The sequence below is a fragment of the Hyla sarda genome, chromosome 2 (assembly GCF_029499605.1).
Source record: "Hyla sarda isolate aHylSar1 chromosome 2, aHylSar1.hap1, whole genome shotgun sequence".
NCBI lineage: Eukaryota > Metazoa > Chordata > Amphibia > Anura > Hylidae > Hyla > Hyla sarda.
In genome coordinates this window covers 381,381,439-381,396,608 of record NC_079190.1, presented here as the reverse complement: position 1 = coordinate 381,396,608, position 15,170 = coordinate 381,381,439, and the positions used below count along the sequence as shown (strand labels likewise).

Sequence of the window (15,170 nt, the reverse complement as noted above, 5' to 3'; positions counted from 1 at the left end):
CTCTCCCACTCCCCTGTTCCTGCCTACTTACGTACCTGCCCTAGACGACAGGACCGTAACCAAGGTTACAGTCCCTTCCTAAATAAGTGAGGGACAGTCAAAAAGTCAAAACAATAAACTACAAAACTGACAAAAGGTCGAGAAAGGCTGGAGGTACACGACTAACAGAAAACAAACCTAAACACGCACACAAAAATACATAGTCAGAGGGCCGAGTCTAAACCTTGAGAGCACGAAGTACAGTAACAGTATCAAAGGGAAGTCAAAAGCCAAGCCAAAAGTCACAAAACCAGAATAAACAGAATGAGTACAGAGATACTAGGTAAGTTACTAAGAACTATCACAAGCAGATACAAGTACAAAGGACAAAGATCAGATAAACCAAACAGGATATAACTATAGGACACTGGTCATGCTGGGACACAGAACATGCAAACTGGACACCCCACTCCATTATAGGAGTAGCCAAATATAAAAAAGCCAAATACGCTACTGGCCAGCGGACACACTCCACCATGTGGACAAAATGCTGACCCAGTAGGAAACAGAAATATAATACATGAAACACTAGACTAGAACCGGATGAGTCTGAATAGACTCCAGAATACCAAACAAGAATATAACATACAGAGCACAGGGTACAAGCTAGACTCAGACACAGTGTGAACACAGACAGAGCAGAACAAACAAACAATCCTAAAATCGACTAATGTAACACAGACTAAAATACAAGGAGCATGCTATATAACCGTGATTAAAAACCCAGATAAAATGACAAGATAAATACAAGGTAAATGCTCAAGCAGACATAGTCAGGATATAGCACAAACAGACATAGAAGTATTGCACTAAGTGACCAGCCCCAGAATGCAGGAGAACTCTGGTTAAATAGACACACCTGAGTTTCTCATTCGTTCAGAGCATTAACTATTCCCTATCCAGGTAGAATAGCAAACTTCTCTGAACAAACTAGTGTGTGAATACACACCTAAACAGAAAAATACAAAAACAAATAAAAAGACATTACAGCTGTACTCCACTCCACTGTCAGCAGAAATCATGTATAGAGTGAATGGTGTGGTGGATGAGCATGCATGTTGCCGATTCATTCAGCTCAAGAACAAGGGATCTTAGTCCTTGCGTCGCAGTAGTTGAACCCTCAACTATAAGCTAGTTATCACTTATCCTGTACCTAACTTGGGATAACCTCTTAATTTTTTTTTAATGTTATTTCTTGGTCACATCCTAACATGGCACATTTACAAATATCATTTATAATACAATGTATACCACCATACTAGGCAAGGGTCACAATACTGTTTGGTTTTCTGTTGTTCTCCTCTGTCATAGGAGTGAAACAACAAAAATGTATGTGGTGCCATGGGCTGGACATAGGCACCCGACAGACCACATTGACTTCCTGTCAGGATTTCTATCATTTTACTGCACACAGTAGTACAGCCTACATTTTTTTATCCACAATTTTGATGGTTTCTGGAACGAAACGCCTAATGAAACGTCCAGCGCAGATATGAAAGAAGCCTAAAACTCATTGGATTTACATAATACAAGAATGCAAGAAATGATGATGAGGAAGGCTGTTCCCATACCATAATACATTTCAGGTCTAGCTAAGGGCCATGTTCATCAATTCCTCCCACAACTTTTTGTGACACTTACAAATTGCCCATGAGTATCCAAAAAGGGGGACTTTTATGCAATTTGCACACTGTGCACATTATTTATGAAAGATTTTTATACTTTTCCACAACCTTTGTCTCACAAATGGCCTGTTGCACACACCCTACTAAAATCCCATGCCACTTGGTGGTTCACCAGCATTGGTTAATATGCCACAATAGGGTTGCAAGGACTTTCCTTCACCCTTTTTCTGACCTGCTAAATTATAACAGTATTTCCAATGTCTTTTCAAGGGCATTGACATCTCCCAGAAGGATTCGCATGGCAGCCCGCACTGTCACCCTGTTATTAATGATACCTACCTCCCACTCACTTCATGTATTGAGAAATAAGCATGGACATTGAAATATATCTTTAAATAGTGAATTCCAATTAGTTCTGTTTAAAAAGTAAATATGTGTCCTAGTTATGTATCATCTATCAGTGCTTGAAATGTTATATTAGCCGCCTTGTTATATTAGCCGACTGGATTTCAATAAATATTGACTCGTGAGATGTATTTCTATAAGCAGAGATGTCTGACTAATGGGATATAATTTTACTGTGGGACATGTATGTTTTCACTGGAGATGCTAGTTCTGATTTTGTCTATTTTTAACTCAAGGGCCCTAAACTTGGGATCTATAAATATTTGGAGAAAGTGGTTGCTGTCTGTGCTTTTGTGTTTACTGCTTGTTACATAACTTGTTGTCTTTAGGTTAATTGAACTAGAGAAGGTAACCAAAGAAACCACATTCATTCTCAAGGCCACAGCCCTTCTTCACAATCCTATTTTTACATTAGTGACGTACTAAATCACATTTCTGTTTTCCCGTCTTCTATTTTGTTTACCAGCTAAAAATAATGGGGGAGATTTATCAAAACCTGTGCAGAGGAAAAGTTGACCAGTTGCCCATGGCAACCAATCAGATTGCTTCTTTTATTTTGCAGAGGCCTTTTCAAAAATGAAAAAAGCTGATTGGTTGCTATGGGCAACTGGTCAACATGTCCCCACATGTTGTAAAACTCTAAAAGCCCTTTTGTTTAAAAAACACTTTCGATATGTCATAGAGACATATAAAAAGTTGTATCAGTCAGAGTCTGAGTGTTCAGACCTCGACCCATTACTAGAATGAGCTGGGAGAAGTGTGCACTTTTTTCCTGGCAGTCTCATAATCTAAGCCCATGGGATCATGGAGGGCTATGGGCCTGTCTCGGTCTTTATGTGTCATAAAAAAACAGGGGAGAGGAGAGAAGCTGGGAGCATTCTACTGGATCGGTCAAAGGGTCAAAACACTCTAAACAAACTTTTGACTCTACGAAATGTAGAGTTTATTTTTTATTTTTCATAATGACAAGTACACTTTAACAATGTCAAGAATTAGCCTTTGTATTATTGCAGAGAAGAATATGTTTGTAAACTAAAGACCTGATCAGCATTATTCCTATAAAATGGGATTAAAATATCCTTATGTGTCATGGGAAAAAAAAAAAAAAAGCTTCAGTAAGAATTTTGGTGGCGCAAGGAAACCACCATGTGGGCAAACTTGCTAAAAAAAAAGTGTCTGGCGTTTACAACCAAAACACAGTTCATTAAGGGGTTAAAGGGGTATTCCAATGCTCAGCATTTGGAACAAAACGTTCTTGCATTAAGGGGGTGGGGCTATGACATCACGAGCTCTCGGTGCCGGCTTTGAGCGTTTGGAACATTTTGTTCCAAACGCTGAGCAGTGGAGTACCCCTTTAAGTGACAACACACGTAAATCGTTTGAACTGTGAGGTATCAACATAGAAAGTATATTGAAAATATTGTATACCTTATTATTCTACAAAGAATATGCTTTTTTATTTTCTGAAACCATAATACTTATTGACGGTCTATTCTCATGTACAATATCCTGCAAATATTTGATGCACAGGATTTAAAGCTGTGTTCAGTCATTTAGTTTACAAGAGAAGACCAGCTCGCCCCACCCTGGACAGATGGAGCACGGATCCAGGTGCTGGACAACACCCGTAAGCAAATGGAACAAAGGGTAGTGGAATCCAGCTCTTGTGCATATAAAATCCAAATTTATTCCAACGTGGCAACACAGTAATACAGAGTTATGCGTTTCAAGAAGCGCTCTTAGTCAAACAACAAATGAAGGAAAGACATTTCAGGATTTAATGTCTGTATCACACCTTTATGCTTTACAGTTATACACCATGATCACACTGTTTCTTTTTTGGATCTTAAAGGACAACTGTAGTGGAACACTTTTATATATGCCTGTGCCCGGGCCTCAAAAATAAACAAAATAAACTCATACATACCTTCCTATGAGCCCCCTTTGGTCTGGCACAGGCCTCACAGTCCGGCAGTGCTGACCTCATTCCACTTCCTGGGGACGGGGACGCTGCAGAGCCGTCAGCGTATCACCAGCCGCAGCGATGTCCCGGCCTGTGATAGACTGAGCCCACTGTCATGTAAGGAGCTCTGGCCGGCTTCTTACATGACAGTGGGCTCAGCCTATCACAGGCCGGGGTGGGACATTGCTGCGGCCGGTGATACGCCGACGGCTTTGCTGCGTCCCCGTCCCCAGGAAGTGGAATGAGGTCAGCACTGCTGGACCGTGAGGCCTGTGCCGGACCAACGGGGGCTCGTAGGAAGGTATGTATGAGTTTATTTTGTTTATTTTTGAGACCCGGGCACATATAAAAGTGTTCCACTACAGTTGTCCTTTAACTTAAGAGGTGATGTTGAACGTAAAAAGATCTTCTCTAGAACATATCGCAAAAGCACATTCATTAACTCAATCTTGTGTGCCCGCTCGTGTCACCCACCGCATGTCATTAAGAACCTGCCGGTGAGTGAGATGATTCGGGCACGCAGGAACTGTACGACCGATATAGATTTTTTTGTCCTCTTCTGACCCCTATAACCTTTTTATTTTTCTGCGTACGGGGTGGTATGAGGGCTAATTTTTTGCGCCATGATCTGGAGTTTTAATCAATCTTTTTGATCGCTTTTTATTCCCTTTTTTATGGTATAAAATGTGACCAAAAAATACGCTATTTTGGACTTTGGAATTTTTTTGCCCATACGCCTTTGACAGTGCGATCTAATTAACAATATATTTTTATAGTTCGGACATTTACGCACGTGCGATACCACATATGTTTATTTTTATTATGTTTATATATTTTTTAGATGGAATTTGGGAAAAGGGGGGTGATTTAAACTTTTAATAATGAAGGGGTTAATGTGTGTACTTTTAAACTTTTTTTAAACTTTATTTTGGGGGGGGGGACTTTTAGGAGGAATCGTTTGATTCCTCATACAGATCAAATTGGTTCTATAGAACCACATTGATCTGTGTGCTCGGCACCCGATTGATAAAGCCTGCCCCCCCCCTCCCCCACTGGACCACCAGGGATGGGATAAAGACACCTTTAGACGCGCTGTCAGCTTTGACAGCGGCGATCCAAAGGTTTAATAGCCGGCCACGGCAATCGCCCCATGTCGGCTATTAATGCCGGCCCACAGCTACAAGAATCAGCTGGGGGCCGGCCTGTATGACACAGGCTCGAGTCGGGAGCCCACGTCATACCCCGTTAACGGCACTGAACGAGCATAGACGTCCATGGTCGTTAACGGGTTAAACAGTATATTAATTGTAATACCACTTATGTGGTTTATCTGGTGTCATGCATTACCTGCCGCATGCAGTATGTCGGTTATACGACTAACCCACTCAAGTTGAGACTCGGTAAACATTTGTCTGACATTCCTCCCTTTTCGTCTAAAAATGTATCTGCAGTTTCGAAACATTGTGCCGAGATGCATCAAGGTAGTTTTGCATCGTTACAGTTTTCAGCTATTTTTAGATGAAACAGAAGCTTCTAAACAGGGAGGTATTTTGGATTTTGAAACTTTCAACGCGTGCACCATTGGGCATGAACAAACGTCAGGATGTTGTTTTACATTATTAATATATTCAAATATATTCATATTCTAATTTTGATAGTAATTATAAATAAGTAACTTTTCTACCTTCTACGTTGGTCATTCCCACTGATGTCGCTAGTGTTTGGGCTTCTGTTTGTGGCATATTATTATTATTTGATTATTTTTCCCTCCCCCATTTGTTACTCATTCATTTATTTGTTTATGTATGCACTTTTTTCATTTATTTATTTGACTCCTATGACAGCCTTTTAACTGGCTCATATTTATCTTCATATTGACTCATTTTTATTTTTTCTACACTATATTTATTAATAAAGTTTATCACTTTTTATGTATTTTATGTAGATTGACTATAAAGCTTGGAAGGAGTTAATACCATCAGACCACATGATATGTGTTCCAGTGTGATTGCTCTACCTATAAATAATCATGTATTTCCTTAATTTGTTGTATGACTAAGAGCACTTCTTGTGCTTGAAACGCGTAACTCTCTTGTGTTCCTGTGTTGCCGTGTTGGAATAAATTTGGATTTTATTTGCACAAGAGCTGGATTCTACTACCCTTTGTTCCATACATGGTTGCATAAACCACAACCATAAACTCCTTCTAGATACTTTATCATTATTACTTGGGATACATTATAAGCATAGAAATTTAGCTATTTATTTTTCATATTTACTCAATTATGTAAGACATTATACATCATAGTTTATATGGGAATTTAATACATTATTCAGCTTTTACTATTAATATTCTATCTATGATGTATTATTTTATTGCATAATGTAATATCTGTCGTAAAACTCAATTAAAATATTTTGGGGGGAAAATAAAGAAATATGCAGCAAAAAAAAATGCATCTTCAAAATCTGTGCATCAAATATGTGCAGGAGTAGGATACAGTACGTGTAAATAGACCCTTAAAGAGTACCTATCACCATCTAAACTTTCCCTAATCCGCCTCCCCATCTGTCCCTGATAAACTCTATCCCTGCATTTATTTTGCTTAAAAAAACAAACTAAAAATACCTCTTTTCTATGCTCTACAGTTGCTCAATTCAACAGCACAATGCAGAGGAGGTTGTCATAGCAAAGCAGTGCATGTATAATTATCCATGTGGAAAGTGTATAGAAGGGAGAGGAACTGAGAAAAAGAGAAGAGGGAATGTATCCTCTCTGTTTGCTCCCTGCTTGTGTATGAGCTGAGTGCTCCCCCTCCCTCCTGCCTGTCTGACTGACTGGCTGGTAGCTGCACAGAGCAGATTTCAGACTCACTGGGGGAGATTTATCAAAGGATTTAGACTGTTTTTTCCTGTCTAAATTTGTCGCACAGAAAGTCGCAGTCTAAATATGTGCGACTTTTCTGCGACTTTTGCTGTAGAGGATTTTTAGAACATGATGCATGCAGGTCTATTTTAGACAGAAATGCATTGGAAAATGCATTGGTGCTGAATTTATCAAGTGCGACTTTTGTGCGACAAGTCGCATTTGCCCAAAATACGCTGAAATGTCAGACCATGTTGGAGCAGGTCTAAATGCAGTTTAAGCTGTAGACCCTGAAGTCTGAGCACAGAATTTATCAAGGGCTGTGAGACCTTTGATAAATTAGGAGCACAATAGACAGGAGACTACCACATATGCTGGTCACATGTTACTTTCCGTATTTATCGGCGTATAACACGCACTTTTTAGGCTAAAATTTTTTAGCCTAAAGTCTATGTGCGTGTTATACGCCGATACACCCCCAGGAAAGGCAGGGGGAGAGAGGCCGTCGCTGCCCGCTTCTCTGCCCCTACCTTTCCTGGGGTCTAGAGCCCTGCTGCCGGCCCTTCTCTCCCCCTGGCTATCGGCGCCACTGCCCGTTCTGTCCCCCTGACTATCGGTGCCGGCTCCCCATTGCCGGCTCCGATAGCCAGGGGGAGAGAAGCGGCGCCGACAGCCAGGGGGAGAGAAAGGGCAGCGGCACCCATTGCCGGCGCCGCTGCCCCGTTGCCTCCCCCCATCCCCGGTGGCATAATTACCTGTTGCCGGGTCCGCGCTGCTTCAGGCCTCCGGCGTGACGTCATGCGCCGCGCCGTGCAGCGCATAGCAACGACGCAGGGGACGCACGCCGGAGGCCTGAAGCAGCGCGGACCCGACCCCGGCAACAGGTAATTATGCCACCGGGGATGGGGGGAGGCAACGGGGCAGCCGCGCCGGCAATGGGTGCCGCTGCCCCTTCTCTCCCCCTGGCTGTCGGCGCCGCTTCTCTCCCCCTGGCTATCGGCGCCAGCAATGGGGCGTCCGCACTGATAGTCAGGGGGACAGAACGGGCAGCAGCGCCGATAGCCAGGGGGAGAGAAGGGCCGGCAGCAGGGCTCTAGACCCCAGGAAAGGCAGGGGGAGAGAAGCCGGCAGCGACGGCCTCTCCCCCCCTGCCTTTCCTGGGAGTGTATCGGGGTATACACGCGCACACACGCACCCTCATTTTACTATGGATATTTGGGTAAAAAACTTTTTTTACACAAATATCCTTGGTAAAATGAGGGTGCATGTTATAGGCCGGTGCGTGGTATACCCCGATAAATACGGTATATGTCCTTAAAATATAGGATAGTTAATTTAACCCTTAACTACCCCCATTTGTGAGGATCAGGGTTTTTTTTAAAGTCCCATGCAAATCAATGGGAAATGTTCCCATATAATTTCCGTACGGCTGGAGCTATTTCATTACCTGGTACACATATTACGAGTCGGGATATGAGGACGGGATGGGAGGTCGGGATAGGAGGACGGGATATGAGGACGAGATATGAGGTCGGGATAGGAGGTTGGGTAGGAGGTCGGGATAGGAGGACGGGATATGAGGACGGGATAGGAGGTCTGCATAGGAGGTTGGGATAGGAGGTCGAGATAGGAGGACGAGATAGGAGGTCAAGATAGGAGGTCGAGATATGAGGACGGGAAAGGAGGTCGGGATAGGAGGATGGGATAGGAGGATGGGATAGGAGGACGGGATAGGAGGTCTGGATAGGAGGTCAGGATAGGAGGTCGAGATAGGAGGATGAGATAGGAGGTCGAGATAGGAGGTCGAGATAGGAGGTCGAGATAGGAGGTCGAGATATGAGGACGGGAAAGGAGGTCGGGATAGGAGGTTGAGATAGGAGGTCAAGATAGGAGGACGGGATAGGAGGTCGGGATAGGAGGTCGGGATAGGAGCTCGAGATTGGAGGTCGGGATAGGAGGTCGGGATAGGAGGTCGGGATAGGAGGTCGGGATAGGAGGTCAAGATAGGAGGACGGGATATGAGGACGGGATAGGAGGTCTGGATAGGAGGTTGGGATAAGAGGTCAAGATAGGAGGACGGGATAGGAGGTCAAGATAGGAGGTTGAGATATGAGGATGGGATAGGAGGTCGGGATAGGAGGTCGGGATAGGAGGTCGGGATAGGAGGTCAAGATAGGAGGTTGAGATATGAGGATGGGAAAGGAGGACGGGATAGGAGGTCGGGATAGGAGGTCAGGATTGGAGGTCGGGATAGGAGCTCGGGATAGGAGGTCGGGATAGGAGGTCGGAATAGGAGGTCGAGATAGGAGGACGGGATAGGAGGTCGGGATAGGAGGATAGGATAGGAGGACGGGATACGAGGACGGGATAGGAGGATGGAATAGGAGGACGGTATAGGAGGTCGGGACAGGAGGTCGAGATAGGAGGACGGGATAGGAGTTCGGGATGTGGGGTTGGGATATGACAACAATATATGAGGACTGCATATGTCTGGATAGGAGGTCAGGATAGGAGGTTGAAATAGGAGGATGGGATAGGAGGTCGAGATATGAGAATGGGAAAGGAGGTCGGGATAGGAGGTCCGGATAGTAGGACGCGATAGGAGGTCGAGATAGGAGGTCAAGATAGGAGGTCGGGATAGGAGGTCAGGATTGGAGGTCGGGATAGGAGCTCGAGATTGGAGGACGGGATAGGAGGTCGGGATAGGAGGTCGAGATAGGAGGACGGGATAGGAGGTCGGGATAGGAGGACAGGATAGGAGTTCGGGATGTGGGGTTGGGATATGACAACAATATATGAGGACTGCATATGAAGTCAAAAGCTTCCTCCTTTGTTTATTTTCCTCCCCAAAAAGGATTAGGAAGGAAAAACCGGGCAATGCCGGGTACTCAGCTAGTTTTTAATATATAAAAAGTTTGTTTCATGAGAGGTACACTTTAAATCGAATTATTTACTGTAATTGTAATACAAATGCTCTTTTACCAGGATAATTTTTATACTGAGCAGTCTGAAATCTTTAAAGCTACTAGTAAAGAAACAAATAGGAGTTCTGAGTTGTTTTTAAACAAACATTTTCGGGCTGTGTTGATTCTGGTATTTCTGGTTTATCGATTTTTTTTTCTCCCACTGTTTTCAGGCCTCGAGTGGTAACTACTACTTTATTTCATACATTGCAACGCCTTGTGGTGACTACTTTTGTTGTGAAAGTGATGCCCAACGTAGGGCTTCAGAATACATGCAACCCAACTGGGACAACCTGTTAGGACCCCTGTGTGTTCCTTTGATTGACAGATTTATTAGCCTGCTTAAAGACATACATGTTACATCATGGTAAGTTAAATATTCAGTTTTCAAAGATTTTTATGATGTACTGTATTGTATACACAAGACATGATTCAGAAGCTAGAGCCAAGTTTGGCCATTATATTTCTCTAACTTGGACATGTTTTTGTTACATTTAAAGACTGCTGGTTTTTTTCTCCATAAAACGCTGGCATGTCACTTCTTTTGACATTCTAAAATGAAACATGTTTTTTTGTATTAATGATTACTACATTGGGCCTGATTTACTAAGATTGTTGGTATTTTTCTTTGTGGGGTTTTAATCCCCTAAAATGTCAGGGACACACCCCCTTTCCACTTTTCTAGACAACAACGCCCCTTTTCCCGGTTTTCTCAGTAAAATCGAGAGTTAGTCGTTGTTTTTCAATTCTGGCACAAATTCTGGCGCACTTCTGGCACACAACCCAACAAAACATGTCGGGTTTACAATAGTAAATCAGGGCCATTATCTGAAACAGTTCCAAACAGATTTGATCCCAAGGCTGTGGATTTCATGCTTTTTATTGCGGATTTAGTGTTGTGTCCAATGATTGACAGAAGGTTCAGGTGAATGTTATTGCTGTAGATTTTACCTACAGGTTCCTTGATTGAAATCCGCAGAGTGTACACTACATGTAAACACACCTCTAGAGACATTGGCAGGTTAAAGTCAACCCAGCATTATTCTGCAAGATCCTTTGACAGCTTTAGTGAACTTATTGTTGATTTAAATGTTCATTAGAACCAAAACATTTTTCAAATAATTGAGACTATACTGGCATAAGATCAATAAACTGTTTTTTTTTTTTCACTTTTTTATTATTATTATTATTATTATTATTATTTATTTATTTTTTATTCAGTTTGGACTTTAATGGAGATACATAAAGTTGCTTCTTCTGAAAAACAAAGATTTATGATACACCAATTTATGTAGAGCTTTTTCTTTCATTTCATAGTGCGTACTATAAGGAAACTCTGCTTAATGATATTAGGAAGGCCAGAGAAAAGTACCAAGGGGATGAACTTGCCAAAGAACTAGCACGCATAAAACTACGGATGGACAACACTGAGGTCCTGACATCAGATATTGTCATAAACCTGCTTCTGTCATACAGAGATATCCAGGTAACAGACCAAGAAGGTGTAATATTTATACAGATAAATGTAGATCTATGGATTTGGCGTTTATAGGGGTCTACTGGGGACAAAGTTTAGTGTTTTGTATAAAGTTTGTGTGCCACAAAAATTAGAAATAACCCATACTCACCTGCCTGATCTTTCACCACTGCATTTCTGATTCCAGATATTACCTTGTGCTCTCAACTTCTTTTGCTCATAGTACTATAATCTACATTTCTTTGCATGCATCAGTGCTGAGCCAGTCTTCTTTGCATGCTGATCCTACTTTCTGTTCTGCATGACATAAGCCCAAGAATGTTAAGTCTGAAGCCGCAGGAATGAGTTGTATATTCCGGTCAACTTTTTACTGCACTGGCCCGGACTGGAGATATCTTTAAAGGGGTTATCCATCATAAGGTGATTTTAGTATGTACCTGGCAAACAGTAATGGACATGCTTAGAAAGGATCTGTGCTTGTCTTGGGGCTAAATGGCTATGTTGTGAGATTACCATTAGGCTGCGGCTCTTTTTGTGAACTACAATTCCCATGATTCCTTGTTTGTGTGAGGTCACTTTTCTCCCTCCCACACATCAGCCACCCCACCCATTGAAAAACACCTGTGATCCTTTCCATGCAATAGACCAGTGTTTCTGACCAGGCTGCATCCAGCTGTTGCAAAACTATAATTCTTGAAGTATGATCTCCCTCTCACCCATTGAAGCAAAGACTGGTTTCCTCTTAACACCTGACTAGTGATGTAATGTTGTAATGTAATATGGTTTCTTGTTCATCCTGCTTCCCTTCCACATAGAAAAATTTATAAAAATTGTTCAAAAAGCAGTATTCTAAGGCTAAGTTTCTACTTGTTTTAATTTTTTAAATTTTTTTTAAATGCCAAGAAAAACGCCATTTCTGCCGCATGGCTTTTTTTCATCCAAAAACACTACGGCTAGATGTTAGCTGTAAATCAATGAGAAATCACTAAATTATTTTTCCACTTTTTCAATTTGGCGTATTTTTTTTTATCCTTTTGCAATTTTTTCACTCTTTTTTGGTGTTTTTCAGCTCCTTGGTGGTTTTGCAAAATTGCAGCATGTTGAGCCACTGGCGTTTTTTCCCCTGAAATCATGGCATTTTTCTCCCATAGAAGTCTATGGGAATAAAATAAAACGCCAAGAAAAACGCCATGTGGGTTTTAACTTTGGCATTTTTTCAGGCAGTTTTTATTCTCTTTTGGACTTTAGCGATCCAAAAAATTGATGGAGATATCGTAGGGTACCATTTAAAAAATAATAATAAAAAAAACAGTAGTGATGGAAAAAATTGTATCTAACGAAATGTATCTTTTTTATTACCAAATTTTTATACATTTTTAAACAGGGATCGATTTATGTGTGCGGGCAGGGACCTAAAAATGTAGCCGGCAATAATAAAAATGTAGTGTGTGTGTGTGTGTGTGTGTGTGTTTTTCACTTTTTTTTCTTTATTATTTTTTTTTTGGTAGATCTACTACTCCTAGCATGGAACACACAGTTCCATGATGGGAGTAGTAGTACCTGTACTAATTGACAGATCGCCTGTTGCGATCCTCCTGTATAATGTATAGATGCGGCGGCTGCTCTTCTATGGTCCCCTGCACTGCCGTATATATACACCTATTCATATTTCCTGCAGAGAGTTGTGATTGGCCAGATGGTTCCAGCCAATCACAGCTTTCTGTGGGAAATTTGAATATGTCTATATATATACTTCAGTGAAGGAGACCATAGAAGAGCGGCCGGCCGCATCTATACATTATACAGCAGGTTCACAGTGGGTGTCAGGAGTGACATCCGCTGTGATCTTTCCTTAACTGCAGGTATTACTACTCCCAGCATGGAGCACACTCTGCTCCATGCTGGGAGCTGTAGTACCTGCATTAGTAGACAGATCGCAACAGGTGTCAGAAGTTACACTCGCTGCGATCTGTCTATTAATTCAGGTACTACAGCTCCCATCATGGAGCAGAGTGTTCTCCATGTTGGGAGTAGTAGTACCTGCAGGTAAGAACAGATCACAGAGGGTTTCACTACTGACACCCGTTACAATTGTCCTGTCTATAGCAGAGATACAGAGCAGGTCTATACAGCGCTCGCATCTCTGCACTATACTCTGGCCGGCCATTTACCCATTCATATTTCCCTCTGAGAGCTGTGATTGGCTGCAACCATACGGCCAATCCCCACTCTGGGCGGAAAATATGAATGAGTGATGTTCTATTCATATCACTGGCCGGAGTAAAAAGGAGAAAATTTTTACTTGTATTTGAAACCCAATTTCTCTCGAGTAAGGACATACCTCATATGTCCATGTTAATTGTTCAGCGGGCGCAGTAGAGGGCTCAGAAGGGAAGGAGCGTCAAATGGTTTTTGGGGGGCATGTCACCTTTAGGAAGCCCCTATGGTGCCAGAACTGCAAAAAACCCCACATGGCATACCATTTAGGAAACTAGACCCCTTGGGGAACGTAACAAGGGGTAATGTGAACCTTAATACCCCACAGGTGATTCACGACTTTTGCATATGTAAAAAAAAAAAAAAAAAAATTTACCTAAAGTGCTTGGTTTCCCAAAAAATTTACATTTATACAAAGGGTTAAAGCAGAAAATACCCCCCAAAATTTGAAGCCCAATTTCTCCCGATTCAGAAAACACCCCATATGGGGGTGAAAAGTGCTCTGCTGGCGCACTACAGGTCTCAGAAGAGAAGGAGTCACATTTGGCTTTTTTGAAGGAAATTTTGCTCTGGGGGCATGCCGCATTTAGGAAGCCCCTATGGTGCCAGGACAGCAAAAAAAAAAACACATGGCATACCATTTTGGAAACTAGACCCCTCGAGGAACGTAACAAGGGGTAAAGTGAACCTTAATACCCTACAGGTGTTTCACGACTTTTGCATATGTAAAAAAAAAAAAAAAAATTTACCTAAAATGCTTGGTTTCCCAAAAAATTTACATTTATACAAAGGGTTAAAGCAGAAAATACCTCCCAAAATTTGAAGCCCAATTTCTCCCGATTCAGAAAACACCCCATATGGGGGTGAAAAGTGCTCTGTTGGCGCACTACAGGTCTCAGAAGAGAAGGAGTCACATTTGGCTTTTTGAAAGCAAATTTTGCTCTGGGGGCATGCCGCATTTAGGAAGCCCCTATGGTGCCAGGACCGCAAAAAATACCCACATGGCATACCATTTTGGAAACTAGAGCCCTCGGGGAATGTAACAAGGGGTTAAGTGAACCTTAATACCCCACAGGCGTTTCACGACTATTGCATATGTAAAAAAAATAAAAAATTTTTTACCTAAAATGCTTCTTTTCCCAAAAACTTTACATTTTTAAAAAGGGTAAAAGCAGAAAATACCCCCCAAAATTTGTAACACAATTTCTCCCGAGTACGGCGATACCCCATATGTGACCCTTAACTGTTGCCTTGAAATACGACAGGGCTCCAAAGTGAGAGCGCCATGCGCATTTGAGGCCTAAATTAGGGATTGCATAGGGGTGGACATAGGGGTATTCTACGCCAGTGATTCCCAAACAGGGTGCCTCCAGCTGTTGCAAAACTCCCAGCATGCCTGGACAGTCAACGGCTGTCCGACAATACTGGGAGTTGTTGTTTTGCAACAGCTGGAGGCTCCGTTTTGGAAACCATGGCGTACCAGATGTTTTTCATTTTTATTGGGGAGGGGAGGGGGGCTGTGTAGGGGTATGTGTATATGTAGTGTTTTTTACTTTTTATTTTATTTTTTGTGTTAGTGCAGTGTAGTGTTTTTAGGGTACAGTCGCACGGGCGG

General features: G+C 42.2%; 1 protein-coding gene across 4 annotated transcripts in view; it reads left to right on the top strand.

The window, feature by feature from the left end:
* Positions 1-15,170, top strand: part of MAP3K15 (mitogen-activated protein kinase kinase kinase 15) — a 204,224-nt gene that overhangs the window by 95,151 nt on the left and 93,903 nt on the right. For 2 of the 4 annotated variants that reach the window (XM_056558511.1, XM_056558512.1), the window contains exons 4-5: positions 10,035-10,228; positions 11,179-11,347. In XM_056558511.1, the coding sequence (XP_056414486.1) occupies positions 10,035-10,228; positions 11,179-11,347 (363 nt within the window). Of the gene's footprint in view, positions 1-5,405; positions 5,514-10,034; positions 10,229-11,178; positions 11,348-15,170 lie in introns of those variants that run through there. The other 2 variants (XM_056558513.1, XM_056558514.1) reach the window with 2 other exon arrangements.